The 18,393-nt window shown below is 41.6% G+C and overlaps 1 protein-coding gene across 1 annotated transcript; it reads right to left on the bottom strand.

The window, feature by feature from the left end:
* Nucleotides 1-1,733: 1,733 nt before the first annotated feature.
* Nucleotides 1,734-17,352, bottom strand: eva1ba (eva-1 homolog Ba (C. elegans)). The gene is made up of 4 exons (XM_058648623.1): nt 17,075-17,352; nt 6,816-6,971; nt 5,292-5,386; nt 1,734-4,351 (listed from the first exon to the last, which is right to left on the bottom strand). The coding sequence occupies exons 3-4, from the start codon at nt 5,356-5,358 to the stop codon at nt 3,924-3,926; spliced, it is 495 nt and encodes a 164-aa protein (XP_058504606.1). The 5' UTR covers nt 5,359-5,386; nt 6,816-6,971; nt 17,075-17,352; the 3' UTR covers nt 1,734-3,923.
* Between the last annotated feature and the right edge of the window lie 1,041 nt (nt 17,353-18,393).

Genomic DNA, 18,393 nt, shown 5'->3' with positions numbered 1-18,393 from the left:
CATCATAACAGCGAAGGAGTGGAACAATTCAGTAAAGTGTTGCAGCGTGAGAGCAAATAATCAGCAGCACAGAACACAGAACGCTGAAGAAATTAACAATCAGCGTCAAATCAACCAGGAAAGGAGCAGAAAATGGCGAGAACATACATCATTATCAGCATAATAACAAATTCAACCAGAGCAAACCAAACATCATCAGCAGCCATCACATTTTCACCGTCTTAGTTTATGTTTCCCATTAATATTTCATATAAACTGTGTGTTTTACTAAAAGTTCATCCAATTGATGTATAAAGTTCAGCAAGATCCAACAAAATGCTTGTTTGTGAACTTTACTTTCTGGGACACGTCATCTCATCTGTGAACCGTTTAGATTTCACACTACACCATGATGTCAATGTTAGGTCTCGACAACCTGTACACGCATCTGTATTAATCAGTCAAACAAATGAGCAATCTCCTGCTTTTAAAGTAGAGATTTCAATTTAACTTGTGTCACTTTACTTGCATTTTAGCCTGATTTACTCAAAGGAATTAACATTTTCTATCAGTCACTAATTTTTAATCATAATTGTGTTATTGTGCATTTATTTAATGTATTTATTTTCATTTATTCCGACACTTTTGCGTTGTTTATTTGTTTTGTATTGTTTGTACCGACGTGCTTGTGTGAACAGGAGAGGCCATGCTTAATTGAGTGATTGACAACAGTCAAGCACAAAACACGGTAAACAACAACCAACAACATCTCACTGCTAATGTGGCTAAAACCATTGTTGCACAGAGCAGATTACCAAAGCTGGTGAATCTTTTTCGCTCCATGTTCGCAGAAACATCGAGAACTTACCTGTGTAATGTGGTCTCGCGCTGTCAGCGGAGGTGGAAACGCTGACTTCCGGCTTGAAGTGGCGTTTGGGGACTGTTGTTGTTGATCAATGTCACATTTAAGCGGCGACGTAAACACACCAACAGAGACTCATTATTGATAATACTAATGAATGAAGGTGGCTGATAAAACAAGGTAAAATAGTGGAGGAACACGAGTGGAAGCAGCAAAAAAGGGAGCAGGTGCGGACTAATTACATGGAGCGCCTTTTCACATTGGTGGCGTTTGATTTGGTACCGGAAGCACCGGAAGTCTGCTTCAGGAAATCACTTTTCAAGTTATTATGTTTGTTTATTTGTCTGTCTGCATCTCTGTTTCTTTGTACTAAAACACAATATTTACATTCCTGCTACAATTGGACCAGGGCATTTATTTAAGACAATTTAAGACAGAGACACAGCAAATGACAAAGAATTACCCTAATTTCATATTAATCAATATATTTATTTATTATATATATATAAATATATTATATATATTTATTATAATTACAAACTATCACAACCCAGTTCATAATGTAAACTGAAGCAGCAATCAAACATTTTTATGGCCATTTCTGTGACACATTTTATTATTTTTGGCAAAACAGCCATTTCTATATGAGATATATGTTTGGTAAATGGATCAAAACTTTCATTTGTGTATGTGTTTTTTAATTAAACTTAAATGAAAACATATTTGGTGACGAGAAAAATATCCCCAAATACACATTTGTGAGTCCTGGAGATGACGAAAGCACTCAGAGTCTGCAAACCTCCATCTAGACAGCTCAGTGTTCCCTAGTGTCACACACTCCAAAGCATCCTTCCCGTTAATGTGAGTCATTGGTGAAGGAATCACACAAATGTTGGTTGACTGATGCTTTATTAGAAAATAATATCTTTTTTTTAAGCTGTTCCTTCAATTGGAAATAGATACAGTTTTCAAAAATGAGTAATTAGCTGCATTGTGTGCAGCACCATTTCAAAAGATTTGATGATATTTTGTGTGGATGTGCAGCAGGTTATGCCTCAAAGAAAGAATTATTATAGAAATTATAGACAGAAACCTTGGCAGAGGCTGCTGTCTGAATCCGTTTCCTATTTTTTTTAACATGTTATTCATGCTTCAAATCTGAATCTTGATCCAGATTTTGACACACACCAATAAAGACCAATAGGAGGTACTATTACATAGTTATATTTTTGAGAATGTTAATGTTGTAAATACAGTATATTTAGCTAATGTATCTCTTCCATGTTTTTAGTGACTTTTCTTGGGACTGTCTTACACTCTTTGGTTTTTATGACGTCTTAAGTATATGTATGTTTTTATTCCATTTGCTCTTTTATTGTACCCATGTGCCTCTTGGCCATGCAGGTCAAAAAGACATTTAATCTGAAGGGACTTCCTAGCTAAATAAAGGTTAACTAAAAATAAAGTAATTAGGATTGTCACTGTTGTGTATCATTTTCATTTACTGTATGTTCTGTTTTACATTTTAGAAAAGTTTAACCAAGGACAGGGATTGCAAATAAGCCTTGGCTAGAAATTCGATATGCAAGACATATGTTTCATACTACTAGACATTATTGTTTTCACGTTGTCCTTGACAAATAAACTGTTAAATAAGTAGGTTTTTGCAAGCAATGCCAACATTTTAAGCTGAATCAAAAACTCCCATTATCTTGCAAGTTTAAACATCTTTGTGAAAGAAAATCTTGAATCCACCACTGGATCACCACCAAAATGTAATAGAGCATAAAAAATGCATTCAAATCTACTGTTAACCTTGTAAGTTGTGTTGTTCAGACTCAGAAAACATAACGTAAAAGAACATAACCTCCTTGGCAGAAGTAAAAATAGACTTTTGGATTTTAACTGTTTTATTTAAAAATTCATGTCCCAAAGGTATGGAAAAGAAAATCTCTGTTTGTGATGACATTTAAGCATTATGGAGAGAAACAAATTATTTCAGCTTAATACTTTAATTCTGTCATTTCCTCTGGTGGAAGCACCCCCTGAAGACACAGATGGATACTTTTAAATTCAAGACTCTCATCATAATCTGACTCCACAACTCACTGATATGTGCTATGAACTGCCAACACATATTCTTCATTCCAACATACACATGTACTCATCTTTATGTATGATGTCCTTTTCAATTATTACATAGCCTACATCAAACCTTTGTGCATTTATGTCCTTAAAGGGATAGTTCCGGTGTTTTTCAAGGGTGGTTGTATGATGTACTGACACATGCTCAGTGTTGACCTTTTGGTGTATGCCACTACCACACTGCCATCACAAGTAACCAGTCTGAGACACAGTGCTTGTCTGTGGGGACCAAAGGAAGCTCATATCTATAAACCAATTCTTCCATACACCAAAGTCCATAGAGAAAATCAGCAGTTTTTCATCATGACACACAAGAGTTGTTGTTCCACTGTTACCTCTACCAGTAAATTTAAATGTGATTTTAGGATTTGGCATCCAGCAGCTCCTGTGTCCCCTTGAGCTAAAGACGCAGATTTTCTCTATGGACTTTGCTGTGGGAGAGTAAGCGGTTTATAAAGATTCAAGGTGAATTAATGTGGGAAAACATATTCTTAGGGGGAAAGCATCCGTGTTTCAGCCTGGGTCGCAATGACAGCACCATGCTGGCAGCGCACCACCTCAAAAAAAACCTGAACTACATCTTAAAGCGTCATACATTTAAACAGACTGATAACTTCAAGTGTCCATCAGCTCCCACATTCACACTGCCTCTTTTCCATGTGGTTTCATCAGTCGTTAAGACATCTCCTGGTATAAGGTCACGTAGTCCGTTTTAAAAATAACATTGCTTAATAAGAAGTGCAATATCTCAAAGTTCAGCTCCGTCAGAGCCAAGTATATCAAATGCGGCACCGTCACTGTTCAAGCTCTGTTCCTTGTGTCATTGTGTGTCTTACACAGGTTCTCAAGTCATGCAGGCTTCAGGGACACCAGGCCCACTCAAGGGTCTTTGTCAATCCCAAGCAGAGATTGCATTTAGTGTTTCTCTTGTAGCCTCTTAGTAGTAATGCACTCTTCCAATCGTCCCGGTCCCTGTCCCCAGGATATCGGGTTGACCATTCCTCCAGATCTCACGTATGATGCGCTCCCTCTCCTCCAGTCGCTGTGCCCGCTCCAGCTCTTCAGCCGAAGTAAACACGTTGACACTCAGCGTCCCGTCTGAGTGGCTGTTATGATTACCCACAGGGATTTCCGTGCTGGTCAAAGGGACCTGTGCCTCCACATCGTCCACTTCTTCATCTTCATCGTCCTCACTCTCCTCCTCCTCCTCGCTGATGTCCTTTAACTGCTTCTTCTCTGGCGGCGTGGAGGGGGCGACGTTGGTCCGTGGCTTGCAGGAGATGCGGATGACCAGCAGGCAGAGCGTCAGCACCAGGCCAAAACACACGCCCAGCACAAAGTAAAGGCCAAAGCTTTCTGGGTTTGCTACGGAAAGGATACAAATAAACAGATAATCAGATAAAGTTGAATCTGTCCATCTATCGTCACCCTCTCTATAACATCCTGCCTGACCAGAGAAACAGCTGCGGTGGGAGGCAAACCTACAACACAGAAGATTGTCTGGTCCTACAACCATCCGGCGTTTTAACACCTTGGCTGATGGCAGATCAGGATAATAACACACCTACAAACTCATACCACGTTACCTTTCAGGTGCAAAAGGAATGTGTATGCCTGTGTATACAGGAGTCAGGCACAAAGTTAGTTCTGGCCAGGACATTTCATACTTCACGAGAAACTCAAGTGCTGAACTCCTGGGAAGTCCTCATTGGGAATGACAATTATTTCCTCATTAACCACTGCCACTTCACATTTCTGGCCAATCACACATTAGTTGTTGGACACCACACGAGAAAAAAAGTTCTGTCCACATGACGTGTCAAGGACAAGCTGCAAGAACTCCCAAACGAGGACTGCAAGAAAATAATGACGCCATTCTTTTCTCGCAGCCCCGGGAGAGAGAACACATTCTCTGGTTCTTGTTGAGTATGTACAGGCCTTTAAACCGAGAGTTAGGCCTCATTCAGACCTGATGTTAACATCCGTCCTCAGTGATCCAGTTGCATGTGGATGATCAGATCACTCGGGGCAATTGTTAACACCGGGTTTGAATGTGAATGTTCACAGAGCTTGTGGCCGACGGTCATAGGTTGTGGCCATAAGAACTAGTCAGGAAAAGTCAATGCTGGCAACTGCATCATTATTTTCAAAGGTCTTCGTTTCTTCAGACTAAAACAACACTCATTTTTAAATGAAAATACAGACTTAACCTGACACTGTAGGCAGAGTACACACTGAGCAGGTCATAAAGCTGTATGTTTTCAATAAAAAAAAGAAAGAAAATAATTTGCTGGGCGTAACATACCTTTGATATGTGCATAAGCAGCTATGCTGTTGCTCAGGAGGTCCATCTCTTTCTTCTTCACATCCATGATGATCTTCACTTTATTCTCTTTCCACCTGAAAAACAGCACAAATTGGACGCCGCATGAATTTTTGCTACGGTGTATAATTCAAACAGACACCACATTAATGCTCTTCCAGGGGCTTTTAAATCAGAGAGCCTTGCTCCAGCGTCTCACTCTGTGCAGCTCTTGGACGTCAATCCCACTGACCGCGGCGCTTCTTGTGTGTCAGTGTGGGACGAGGCCTCCATGTGTCAAACAAAAGCTCTTCTGTGTTCTCTGTAAGTACCGGCTTCATCTGGGATCATCATAATGCATTTGGCACATGGCATTCTGCCTCTGCCATTCTCTCTGGATCATGACAGCCCTCTATAAAAGGGGTCAAAAGTCAACTTTCCAAGTAGCCGCAAAGGACATTCTCCTGCCTGATAGAACTCCCAGATCATTATGTGATGCCTGGAGGAAAAGGCCAGAGTGTTGTGCACTTATTTGTAGTGTTTTGACACCGTGTCCATGACATTTAAGCCGCCTGTCCCCCCGGCATCCTGTTAGTCTGAGGAGACCTATTGTGTTTTTTGACTGTTCCTGTGTGCAGCCGTGACTTAATGCACCCAAGGAAATCTCTGTTTAAGTAAAGCCAGTGGAGGCAGTCACGAAAGGAGATACGACAGCGGCTCATGTTTATTCTGCTCCAGTCTGGATTTTGTTGTTGCAATAATCTGTATCCAGCCCTCCATGTTACTTTCATGTTATTTCCCCACTTGGTAGCTTTTGTCTTCAGAGGAAACAAATGTGTTTACTATGTGAAACAGGATATTTATTACATTTGTTGTGTTGTGCTGTTGGGTTTCTCTGTATTTCCTCTGTTAACCTGCCTTCGCTCCTCTCTGTCGTCTCCACTTTGCCATATTTGTTAACAGTTTCCACCTCCCTCCCTTGATGACATCATGATGCTGCAATGGTAACATGGATGGCATCAGTGGAGAGACCAGTTCAAAATAAAAGAGGGTGCGTTTCATCTTTCCTGTTAATGTTCCCCTTTAACATGTCCTTTGTGTTGTGGTTGGCTGAGGGGAAAAAAAGCCAGAACACTGTTCATGTGAGATGACGATGAACTCTGAAGCCACCCAACTCTAACCTGTGTGCAATGCTCTCTAAGTCGAACCATATGTCACTCTGCCTTCACACTGATCATATGGAGGCCCTCAAATTGCACAAACCACATGTTTGTGTTTGCATTTACCTCCAAATTACACCCACTGATAACCCCGGTGCCTGAGCCCCATCCCGATGCAAATACCTCACTGATTTATGTTGCATTTGTGCTTATTTGTTTATTTAGCTTTCATAAAAATCCAAGCATAAAAACCACACATGTAAAGCATATGTAGCATGGCCCGCTAACAGTCTTTAAAACACAACAAACATCCTGTAAAAGCAGAAGTAAACACAAAGTGGGGCACAGATAGAGAATGAAAACTTACCACAAAATGAAACTTTGGAGCTCACCCTCAGTCCCAGCTCATGGTGCAAGGAGAAGTTAGAAAAATGGATGCAAAATGATGTCTCTGTCTCTCCTTTGCTGTTGGATCAGGGCCCGTGATCTTTGGTCCTCAGGGTAAACGGTTCATTTGGCAAAGCTGAGACAAGAGCAAACACACACACACACACACACACAGGGAGAGAGAGAGGGAGAGAGGGAGAGACGTCAGGCTACATTAGAACCAAACTCACTGAGGTGTCTGCAAAGCAAACAGCGACAAGCCTGCTGCAGTGTACACTCTCCAGCAGAGGCTTAGCAGCTGTACGTGGCTCGACTGTTTTCTCTTGAGCCTTCACAGGGTAACGTGTACAGAAACTGCAAATCACAGCAACGTCTAGGTTGTCTTTATGATTAATCTTTATAAATAATCTTAACTAAAAAAAGGAAATAAGAAATTCTTTGTGCCTGATTTAAACCAACATGTTCAGTGACAGTGCAACTGGATGGGTGTTGTGCTGGGGTGTATTAAAGGGATAGTTCAGGTGTTTTTGTGTGGAACTGACACAGCGTCAGTGGACTGCCCCCCTCCCTCTCCACCAACAAATACAAAGTTATTCTCTTATTGTCCTCTTTTAAAACTGCCCTTAAAACAAACCCTTTAAATGTGTCTATTGTCATTTATTGCTATTGTTAAATCACGGTTTTCTATTTTACAATGCAGTTAGTTTTAACTGGTCCGTTGTTTGGTTTGTGTGTGTTTTTTATTGACTTCTGGAAAACGTCTCTGAGTAACTTTTAAAGCTCTTCACAAATAAAATGAATTATTATCATCGTTATTATTTTTTTTATTTTCCTAATTATCATAACATAATGACCACTGCCAGCAGGGACACAAGGAAAAACACATTTTTAACCTTTGCCCAGTATTTTCCACCTGAAAACTGAAGTTTGTAAACTGCCATAGAAAGAAATCACCAGCCACTAACCTTTACTTACTTACTAAAAAAACACCAAAAAACAGCAATCTCTTGCTACAATGCAGAATATGGGGATTACTTTAATGTGTTTCCTTTTACACCCAAATCTCTTTATGTTTCTCGAATAAAAAGCCTTAATATTCTACCAGATGTCCTATTAAAAACAAAAAAACAAACACACATAGAATCACGCTCCTTCATGCAATAACAACTCTCTGGGAGACAGTGCTTTACATGCCAGGCAGGTTGATGATGAGGTCTGTGAAAAATGCTGTGCCAGGTCGTTTTTCTCGTTGCCATGTTGAGGACAAAGTCCCTCTGCCAGCTGCAGTTGGTTTAGAAGAGCCTCTGCTGTTTCAGGACAGATTTTGATCTTGCTGACTCTTGGCAGACCCTGTGTACACTGCACAGCGCCTGACTGACACAGCGCCCGGGCGGGGGGCTAAGTGACAGAACCACCCCACCCCCCCTCGTTCCCCACAGGAGCCGGACGATGGACCTTTTGTTTCTGCTCAACACCGTAGGGATGGACCTCGCCAGTGTCTTCCCGTCGAGTTTCCTTCCTTTCTCTTCAATTATGAACACGTTCATCTCCTCCCTCCCACGGAGTCTTCCCCCCCCCCCCCGCTAACAGAATCTATTCATCAGTATCCAAATAAAGCTGCAGAACACAAGCTCTCAATAAGCTATTTTGTTTGTCCTCGAGGTTAATTATGTGAAGTGACCGCAGTTGCTCTTCAAACCGAGGTTAAAGACGATGAACGGACACCTACAGTATGTGCAGTAACTGGCCTCTTCTTCAAACCTGAGCTTCATCAGGACTCAGGCATCTGTTACCGGTGGTTAACGACAACAGGGGAGCTGTTTAAAGCCCAGCTAAACACTAATTATCCTGCAGTGTTGTTGTCTTGTGTTTTTGTTTTACCCCAAGAAATTATTAACAGACCGTCTCTTCCCATAGCTCTGCTCTATCCATGACTCAACTTACAGTCATTTTCTCCAGGCGCTTTTCTAATGTAAGATGTGGCTCTTCAGCCTTCATCAAACAACAGCATCTAATGCCTAATATCAAGTATCACCAGGCTACGCACGATGGAAGAATAATCTAATAAATATACAAGGAAACAAAGTTTTGCAACTAGAAGACGTGACAACATCTCAAGAAAGAGAACACCATTGTTTTGCTGTGTGTTTCATCTATACAACAAATCTTTCAAGGCAATTACTATGCAGTATGTTAGCATTGGTCACGTCTTGGCCTTTGCCTCCAACTTGCATTATTTATTTAAGTGTATTTCAAAAAGGTTGTCTGCCTCACCCAGAAAAAAGTCACAGCACATTAGTTTTCAACATAGCCTTCTTTAACTTCACTGCACCTGGTCCAACTGCTGCTTTTCAGGCTTCACTATACCTTTGCAGAGGAAAGGTCACATCTTGACATCGCTCCTCAGCATGGATGACTTCACCATCACTGATAAAACAGATACAGGTCAGCTGGTCCCAGGGCAGCAGAGTAAGGCGTAAGCCAAATTTAGCTGCTTCTGCCTCTGCCACCTCCTTGTCCATTCTTGGTTTCCCCTCTCACCTACTTATTCTCTAAAGCTTGTCACTTGCAAAGAAATGAAAACAAACATTGGACTTTGTGTTGACAGCAATATAAGGCATAATATTATACAGTTATGCCCCAAACTGGAGTTATGGAGAAGAATTTGAAGTCTAGCCTCACAGATGATAACCAGAGTTTGTGAATCAAATGCATGATAGAAAAGATGAAAAGCAAAATTAATTAAGTTTTCCAATAATCTGGCCAAACCTGCTGCAGCACGTTTCTTTGTGCCGCACCTTATCACCTGTAAAATTAATGTTTAGCTCTGTACAAAGCTCCCTCCTGGACGTGAGGTCAAGCAAAGTTCTTAGCATGCCGCTGATTAAGAAATCAAACAATCCACAAGTGGTTTCTATATCATGTGGAAAATGTACTGTACGTCTCTCACACGCAACATAAATTAAAAACACCATCACAATCCCAGCATCAACTGATTGCAGCTTATGACCAACTCCGTTCCCCACCCCCACCCCAAAATCTGTCAGTCAGCGATGAGCTGTTTGTGCAAGAAACTGTGCTCTGAACGCCAGCATAAACACAGCAATGGTGAGCAGTTGTGGCCTGAGCGTAGGTCAAGCACTATTTCTAACTTAGCGTTGTTTGCTTTGGTTTGGGTGCACAAGCTGAGCAGAGGAAAATCTCCAAACTATCATGTAGTGTGATATTTTTGGTTTCCGTGCACTCGGAGATGACCACAATGGCTCTTTCCTTCCCACAGGGTTTGTCTCTTTCCGCGGAGACAACATCCAGGTCAAAGCCTTTCCTCCGCATCATTGCCATTGTCTGAGATAAGCGCAAGACAGAATGACTGAAGTGTCTGCTGTACACAGACGTCAGCTCCTGATTTATCTGGCTTGTCTATACAAGGGCAGACCTCCAAAGTAAAGGTCTGTTGTCACAGAATAGAAGCATTTCTCCCCAGACACTTCACCAGTATTACTCGATTTATAAACCAAACAACCACAGTGCTCCTCCACTTCCTCCACAATGAAGGACTCAAAGTCATTACCCTTCAGCGGAATTCATGCAGGGAGTCGAGACACGTTTGATTTACATGCAGATAGATAAAAAGGTCAAATCACACAAGGGGAGCAAGTCAGTGTTATTTCTTCATTGTCATGACACACGCCGAGCCACAGCGGGAGACAGAAATATTCTTAATACCTCGTATTTGTCTGCAGCCACAACAATTACAAGCACAATGGACAGAGTTTCTGTGGTTCACCTGGGGCGGCCACATATAGCCACATTTGAATTTTCTTTGTAGTGACAGATATTACAAAAGCTGTCAGAAGAATTTATAACATCTTAGATGGTGTGTTTACTCTAGTTTAGGTCCATTCAAATGTAACTGATTCCACAACGGAAAGTCCAGGAGTAATGATGCACAACATCACAGAAACCAATCCGAGTAATTAAGTGAGCACATTTTGAAAATGTGAGTGGTCCCCTTAAATAAATGTGCAGATCCTGAGCTTGGCTGAGTTGTTCTCTCACTCAAGAAGACCAATCCCCCGGTCAGCGATTAAAAGTTAAGCTCTACCTACAAACTGCCAAAGAATCTGAAACTGTATCACAAAAATATCTGCTGGATTTCTCCACAAGCCATTCATCACACACCTGTAATCAAGCGAGAGACTGCGCGCCAAGTCTCCAAGCATCCCCTACTTTCCACTCAGTAAACAGGAATATTGTCCAAACCCAGATCTCCTTTTACAGTCTGTGAAAGCATTCATGAAACTCCGTGGGGTGATGGCAGATTTCTCGTGGAAGCCACAGGGACATTTCTCTGCATCCAAAAAAGGTTGCAAAGGAAAGTAAACGTGGATTTCTTTCCCGGTTCCATTTGACATGAAGATCTTGGGACTCAAGCTGTGTTAACTGTTAATGCTGCTTCCCTCCTGTCAAAGGCTGCCAGTTTCCAACTGTGAGGAAGCCTGATGCATTTGGAAACGGAATAGGAATCTGGTTGCCATCAGGACAGAGACATGGAGCATCAGGTGAGGATGACCTGTCAGAAAGGATTTACCAACACATTCCGAGACGGTTTCATGCTCACTTTGTGCCAAATCAGTGCGATACAGTTTGTTACAGTGTGATCTGATGACCTCAAAGTCCCCAGATGGCTTTTTTAAAGTCTGAAAGTCTGACTGTTCCTCGTGCACCACATCAAAAGAGACAAGTTAAAGTGGCTGCAATCAAAGGCAGGCCAGGAAGTACGGCATCTTTAAAATAAGCCGAGACTGTAAAGTATTTGAAGAGATAAACATGCTACAGAAAATAGAACATTGCATTTAACAGTAAGAACAAAGAGCATAGTCACGTTTCCCAGTCTGTAATGAAAACCAGCAAGAATGTTTGGGTTATACTGGTGGCCGTGTGGTTTAAACACATTCTTTCTCATGTCATACCATCTATCCATCCAATCAAACCAAAATGCAGAGAAAATGACAACACTGATTAGACTTGTGGGTAAAGTCATTGCCAGGAAACTTTAATCAGACTGATCTCATTTATGTCAGGCAGCAAATGAGCAGAACTTGATCCCAATTTAGAATTTAGCTGCACTCTCAAAAACAACTTGGGTTACTTTTGTCAAATTGTAAATAGTGGTTTCAAAATGGACTTCCATTAATAATATAAATAATGACAATAACTCAAGGCAAATAAATTGGCAAAACTGGCAACTCAGTACCAGTACCAGGGTCTATGGATAATCGGCTCCACACAATGAAATTAGACACTGGCATTGGATTGGTACAGCTTATCAACTGGTTGACGCATGATGACACGCAAGCACAAATACAGATATTCTAACCATAGAATAATGAATACAACTGGCTAGATCAGCCCCATAGACTGACTCGATTATTATCTGATCCAGTTAAGATCAGACCAATATCCAATATCAGTATCAGATCAGTGTATCCCAGCCAACATGGCACCAGCTTGGTAACTATAAACTTTGCCTGGAAAAAAACTCTCTGCGTGTCCTTGTGACATTAAAAGTAAAACACCCCGCTCTACTTTTTCCCTGTGAAGACGATGGCAGCAGGTATTCGGAGGGTAATGGAGATATGGCAGTGAGCTAGAGGGTTATGGCAAGTGGTTAATAGCAGCCAGATGTGTTCCTGATGTGAGTCAGAGTCCGAGTATCGCTATACCATGTAAATGAAGAGGAGATATCCTGGGAACCATCTTCTTTCTGATGTTATCACAGCACCAAATCAAGCGAGAGCTTATGGAAGGAGGGAGCCACATGGAACCATGTGTGTACACCGCGTGTCTGCGTGTTGACAGTTTCTGCTCGTCTGTGATTGCTCCTGCATGTTGAAATTGATTCACATGAACATTCCTGTATGTTTTAATCACATTGGATTTTGGATCACCCAAATCCAAAAGTATTGCAATGATCTCACCCTCTCCATCGATCTGGGCCAGGATCCAGAAGCACGCCAACACGACACACTGTATCAATTACCATACGGATTACACCGTGACACAAAACACGTGTTTGCTCTTTACATGATTGGGTCAGTAGACCTTGCTCATGAGCATGATGTGGTCCATGAGATTTGGGGGGTTGGAGATCTTGTGACAGTGACTGTGTTTGTGTAGTTGGTGTATAGGCTCCGATAAGGTGAAGTTACAGTTAAAGGTGCAGTGTTCCATAGTACTTTTCCCCCGTTAGATGACAGCAATACTTTTGCATTTTTGAAAATAAGTGAGGAAAAACAGGTTCATGCTATATGGTTTCCAGGCCAGTATTCCAGTTGCTGCCAAGTTTTGAAAGGCTGGCTTTGGCTAATCACTCCTAATCAGCAGTGGCTTAGTGTCAAGTATTCAAAGACGTGGCCCATGAAGACTTACCAATGCATCATAATCCCCAATCCCATTCACAGCATACTGGCAGTTGATTATAGTCTGCAACAACTCAAGCCCCCACGAGCCAATCAGAGACTGGCTGAAAGCGGAACAGGAAGATGACATCGGTTCATCAAAGAGAGGAAAACACTACATTGCTGATCACGGACAACACTGCTACAATAAAAAGCTATTCACCACATCATTAACCATGTTTATAGGCTCCCTTTCCAACAAGGTTCCAACTAAGGAAGTTGTGAAATTTTCCAAAATAAATGAGCAGTGTCCGTTGCACTTTTAACCCAGTCCCAAAAGGGTCTTTCTACATGGAGTTTGCATGTTCTCCTCACGTGTGCATGGGTTTTCTCCTGGTTCCCTGGTTGCCTTCCACAGTCCAAAAACATGCAGAGGTTAATTGGACACTCCTAAAGTGACTGTAGGTGTGAGTGTGAGAGTGCATGGTCGTTTGTCTCTATGTGGCCCTGTGATGGGACCCCCGCCTTTCGCCCTATGTCAGCTGGAACTGGCTCCTGCTCCCCCACGATGGGGATGATAAAGCAGTAGACAATTAAATGAATGAATGAATGAATGATTGCCACTTTTTGGCACCCCACAAACACAAGAGTGGAGCTAAACACACTCCAGTCTGTTAATTGGTCAACAGAGAATTGTCAGACAACAATGGGAATGGAATGTGAAAAACACACAACAGGCCAGTTTTAGATACACTGCGAATTATGACAAAGAGAGAACAAATTGGTAGAACAGTGTGTGATATTCGTCTTCTTTAAACGGCAGGCTACACTGCGTCGTGTTGAGATGATGCACCTATCGCCATCCAGCCTGAACATCCAGCGGATGAGGAAACGCAAGCCAGATCGGGGTTTACTCTTCTAGACTTTACTGTCAGTCCACGAGTCTTTTCATGCTGAGTCGACGGCTCCTCCTGGTGAAAGGTGGTATCGTCTGTGACCCCGCGTCTCTGCACGGTCACTTATGAAGTGTGAACTCACAGCAAGTGGAAAGACTCTTCATTACAAGACAGCATGTCATGTAGTGTACATGCACACAGCGATCCTTCAGCTCTAGAAGAATGGATTGGACGTTTCCAGTTTGAAAAGTGAAGCCTGCTAAGCAGGATGGAAGTAGCACTTAGCCACCAGGGGGCGACTCCACTGGATGGACGTCTATGGGGAAATGATCTACAATGACGGTACACACTTTTCTGAGGAGTAGCTTGTCTCAATTACTAGTTTTAGGTCTTTTTACAGTGGCACATGATATCAAGTTTGCAATTGTCAATTGCAAAAATGATGTAAATGTTTATTTACACTCTATATTATGCATGAAATGTGTGAAGTGTGGACTGCAACTGCCTGATGATGCAATAATCTAAGCTGTGTCTAAACTGTGTTTTAATTGTCAATAGAAGTGGAGAAACAGTTTTAAGGCTTATCTAATAGTCATCAAAAATGCATTTCAATTTGCATTATATTCCATTTACTGAGTGAAGAAGATAACAGTTTATTGGACTGGAGACAAATCACCAGCAGCAACAGCTGCATGTTTGAATGGACCATTGTGTTGGTGGAAGAGGGTTTTATAGTCGTGGTCTTCAAAGACATCAGCTGATGATCAGTTGATCTGCCTGACACTTATGAATGTTTGTCATTACCTAAATATGCACCATGAAATCCACTCCGCATTTCAAGTCTTAATAAAAGTGTTCTTCACAATGTGTTTCTGTTAGATATGCACATTTCCTGAGAGTTTGAGAATCCCAAATGGATTTGAAAAGTGAAACAAAAAAGAGCAACAGAAATCAACCACAACGGCATTTTGAAATCATAATTGCATTAATGTGTGTTCTTTTCAAATACGCCCTTATGTGCACGAGCTGTTGACAAAATGCGACACTACAGATCCTGAAGAAATCATCCATGAAACTTCAAATACTACTGGAACACAAGAGTGGCATTACATTATGAAGTTATCCGCTGAATGATAACGACACAATGATTTCCTGTCATTGCATTGACACAGTTTTGCCCTCCCCACACCTGAATGAGAAATTGAAAGTGAAAGAAGTTGCTGGATAAGTGAGTGGAAGAGTGAAACTGGGCAAATGACATTATATTATTGTATGTTGCAATAAAATGCTCTCACAATAAGTTGATTGTGTAAAATCTTCATTATTGGGATAAAGGTGAATGGGGAAAATAGAACATACAGTGCTAGTGATTTATTTTGAAGGGCCACATTTGGGAGCTTGCATCTTCCCAGTCATTCCAGATGACCCCACCATTATGTATTAAATTATTATTATTAAGCAACATGTTCTTGTAACATTGCAACAGTTTGTGTCGTGTCTTGTAACATTAGTAATATTAGTTATTTTGTTTCCTCTGCATTTGAAATATATATTAATACTATAAAGCAAAACTCTTTGAATGTTGAAAGTTTGAACTTAATTATTTGAGGTTATTTTTTTACATTTACATTTGCAACACACAATTATTTTGATGTAGATTATTGTAACTTTATTATTGTAATTTTTTTTTATTTGTCACCCGTCTAATTGACTGTTATGTTAAGATGCTGGATTTGGAAGTGGGTATTTCTTGTTGCTGCGCAAGATATTAAAAACAACAACTGTGTTTATTTCCTGTCACTGTGTAATGTAACACCGTCTTTATTCATCCTGACATTGTGTGGCCTAAATCTTCCTGTATCTCCCCCGCAAACAGATTGGTACCTAGGGAGTTTAGACAGTTCAAATGTGAGTCTGAACTCTGACCTGAGGGTAAAAACAATAGGTTAACAACCTTCCTCAGGACAGATAAGACAGGCTTAGCTGATAAGTGAGTCAGTGGGGTTTTGGAAAAAGGAAAGTCTGCTTGCAGCAGGGGGTCACACAGGAGTCAACTCTTCCCAGCCGTGCAGCCTTGAAGGGGTTACTACAGTGAGCATTCACACTGTGGAAGGTTATCTGATGGACTGGAGGAGCCACGGCATAAGTGCTGCCTGCCTTTGCAGATAAATTAAACAAGACGCCTGAGAGTAACCCAGACCAATCCAGCCTCCACCCTTCACCTCACTCTGCCCTTGATAAGAGGTGCTAGTCCACATGAGAGAACTACGAGAGCTGAAACACACGCTAAACTGCTGTTGCATTAATGTTTTTTTCAGCGGACATGTTTTAAAAACAGCTGAAAAAGAAATAAAGCCACATGCACCATGTGTCAAAGCCTGGCTGTCACCTGACGTTTACTTTTTCTGGCATAAAAAAAAAAAAGAAATATGAAAAGTGACAGGATATTTGCTTATATTGTAGCGACTAATTAATCATCACAAGGTTAGTCAATAACGTGCAGCTGCACAGGAAAGCCATACCCAGGCTCTCCTGCCCTGACTCCACTGTAAGTGCAGCATCAGCTCCTCTGGTGCAGAACACACACATTTAACATGACAACACTGTGATGCCAATAAAACACTGTGACAAAAAAATATTAAAGGGGCTTACTGAAGGTGATTCTCTCAATACAACGCTCACTACAACTCTGTTACTGGTGCTGCTGTGATGGAAACCAGATATCAAACTTTATAGCACATGGAAGTTTTCCCAAACACACGCCCCTCTGAACGAGCCTGCCAACATTTTAATTCACATAAGATGCAGTAAACATTCTAGACTGTCCTTACTACAGAAAAACACCATCCACTGTGAGAGTAGATGGACAGAAAAGCTGGAGGTTCTGTGGATGCACACACACACACACACACACACACACTGAAATGAACTGTCAAACTCACCGGTGAGTGATAAGAAAACAGCGTTCTTCTACAACTGTTCAGTCCACACAGAGAGAATATCTCAGTCTTCTTTCCCTCCACATTTGAAAAACCCAGCGTTACAAGCAGTCCTGACTGTTTCTGTTGATTCAGTGTTGCTGCTGTGGTCAAGTCCTACAGAGAGTGTGTGTCTGCCTCACTGTGTGTAAGTGTGTGTGTGTGTGTGTGTGCAGTGTCTGGGGAAGAGGTGGTAACTTCCTCTCAAAGTTGGAGACGGAGTGAGTAACAGAGTTTTCTCCCTCCCGGCTCCAATCCACATGAAGCAGGAAAAGCTGTCATACTATCCCCCTTTTCAGAGGAGAAAAAAAAGGAAACGCCTAAAAAGGGCAAACTCGGGGAAGAGAGGAGGGAGGGAAGCAGGGGTTTAGTCTGTGTGTGTGTGTGTGTGGGGTGGGTGTGTGTGGGGGGGGTGCATTCCCTCTGTTGTTAGGGAAACAGGCAGAAAGTAACGCCAGGGAAATTAGCTCAATTTTATTTCCATGAACACAGTCACAAGAAAAAAAAAACAACAACAAAGAAGCAACATTGTGCATGTGTGAGTTCTGAAAAGTAGCGTGGGGATTTTATCTGCACACATCCATCTCTGATAATGAGATAATGAGTGCTCTCGAAGTCTTAAAACAATTGTTGGCTTCAGTTGACTTATTCCCTTTCTTGATGCTTTCTTTTTTAGATGAGCTGGGGATATTATATGACTCACATCTACAAACTAAATATGAAACTTGTGCCAGCAGCCCGTTTAAAGCGACCATTTAAAGCCGCTTTACACGACAGTTTTTGCCCTTCACTCATTCCCTCACATTTTCATACAGGACATCGATGTGACGGCCGTCAGGAGCGACGTGGAGTTAAGTGTCTCGCCCAAGGACACATCGGCATGTGAGCCAGGAATCAAACCCACAACCTTATAGTTGACAGACATCTCGCTCTATGGAAAAAAGCGCCACAGATGTAAGACTATTGTGACTGTGACCTTTGAGCACAGCCAGGAACAGTTTACTTCTGTCCTCTACTTTCTCCATGCACAAAAGCGAGCGGGTATTTCCTAAAATGTTTAACTAATCCTTTGAACTTGACATAAACCCATGAATTTATTAGCTGTGAGAGTCACAGACAGCAAGTAAACACATTCAGTCTGCTGGTAATGTAATCCATGAGCCTGGATTATTATTAATGTTCCCATTTTCAGAGTTTTGGGCATAAATGTGGACTTGCACACGCTGAAAGAATGTGTTTAAACCTTTTGTTTGGCATTTGTTAGGCCTTTGGTTAATCATCTG

Source organism: Solea solea, chromosome 13, assembly GCF_958295425.1.
Source record: "Solea solea chromosome 13, fSolSol10.1, whole genome shotgun sequence".
Taxonomy (NCBI): Eukaryota; Metazoa; Chordata; class Actinopteri; order Pleuronectiformes; family Soleidae; genus Solea; species Solea solea.
Note: the sequence above shows the minus strand (reverse complement) of the source record. Positions and strands in the feature narration are given on the sequence as shown.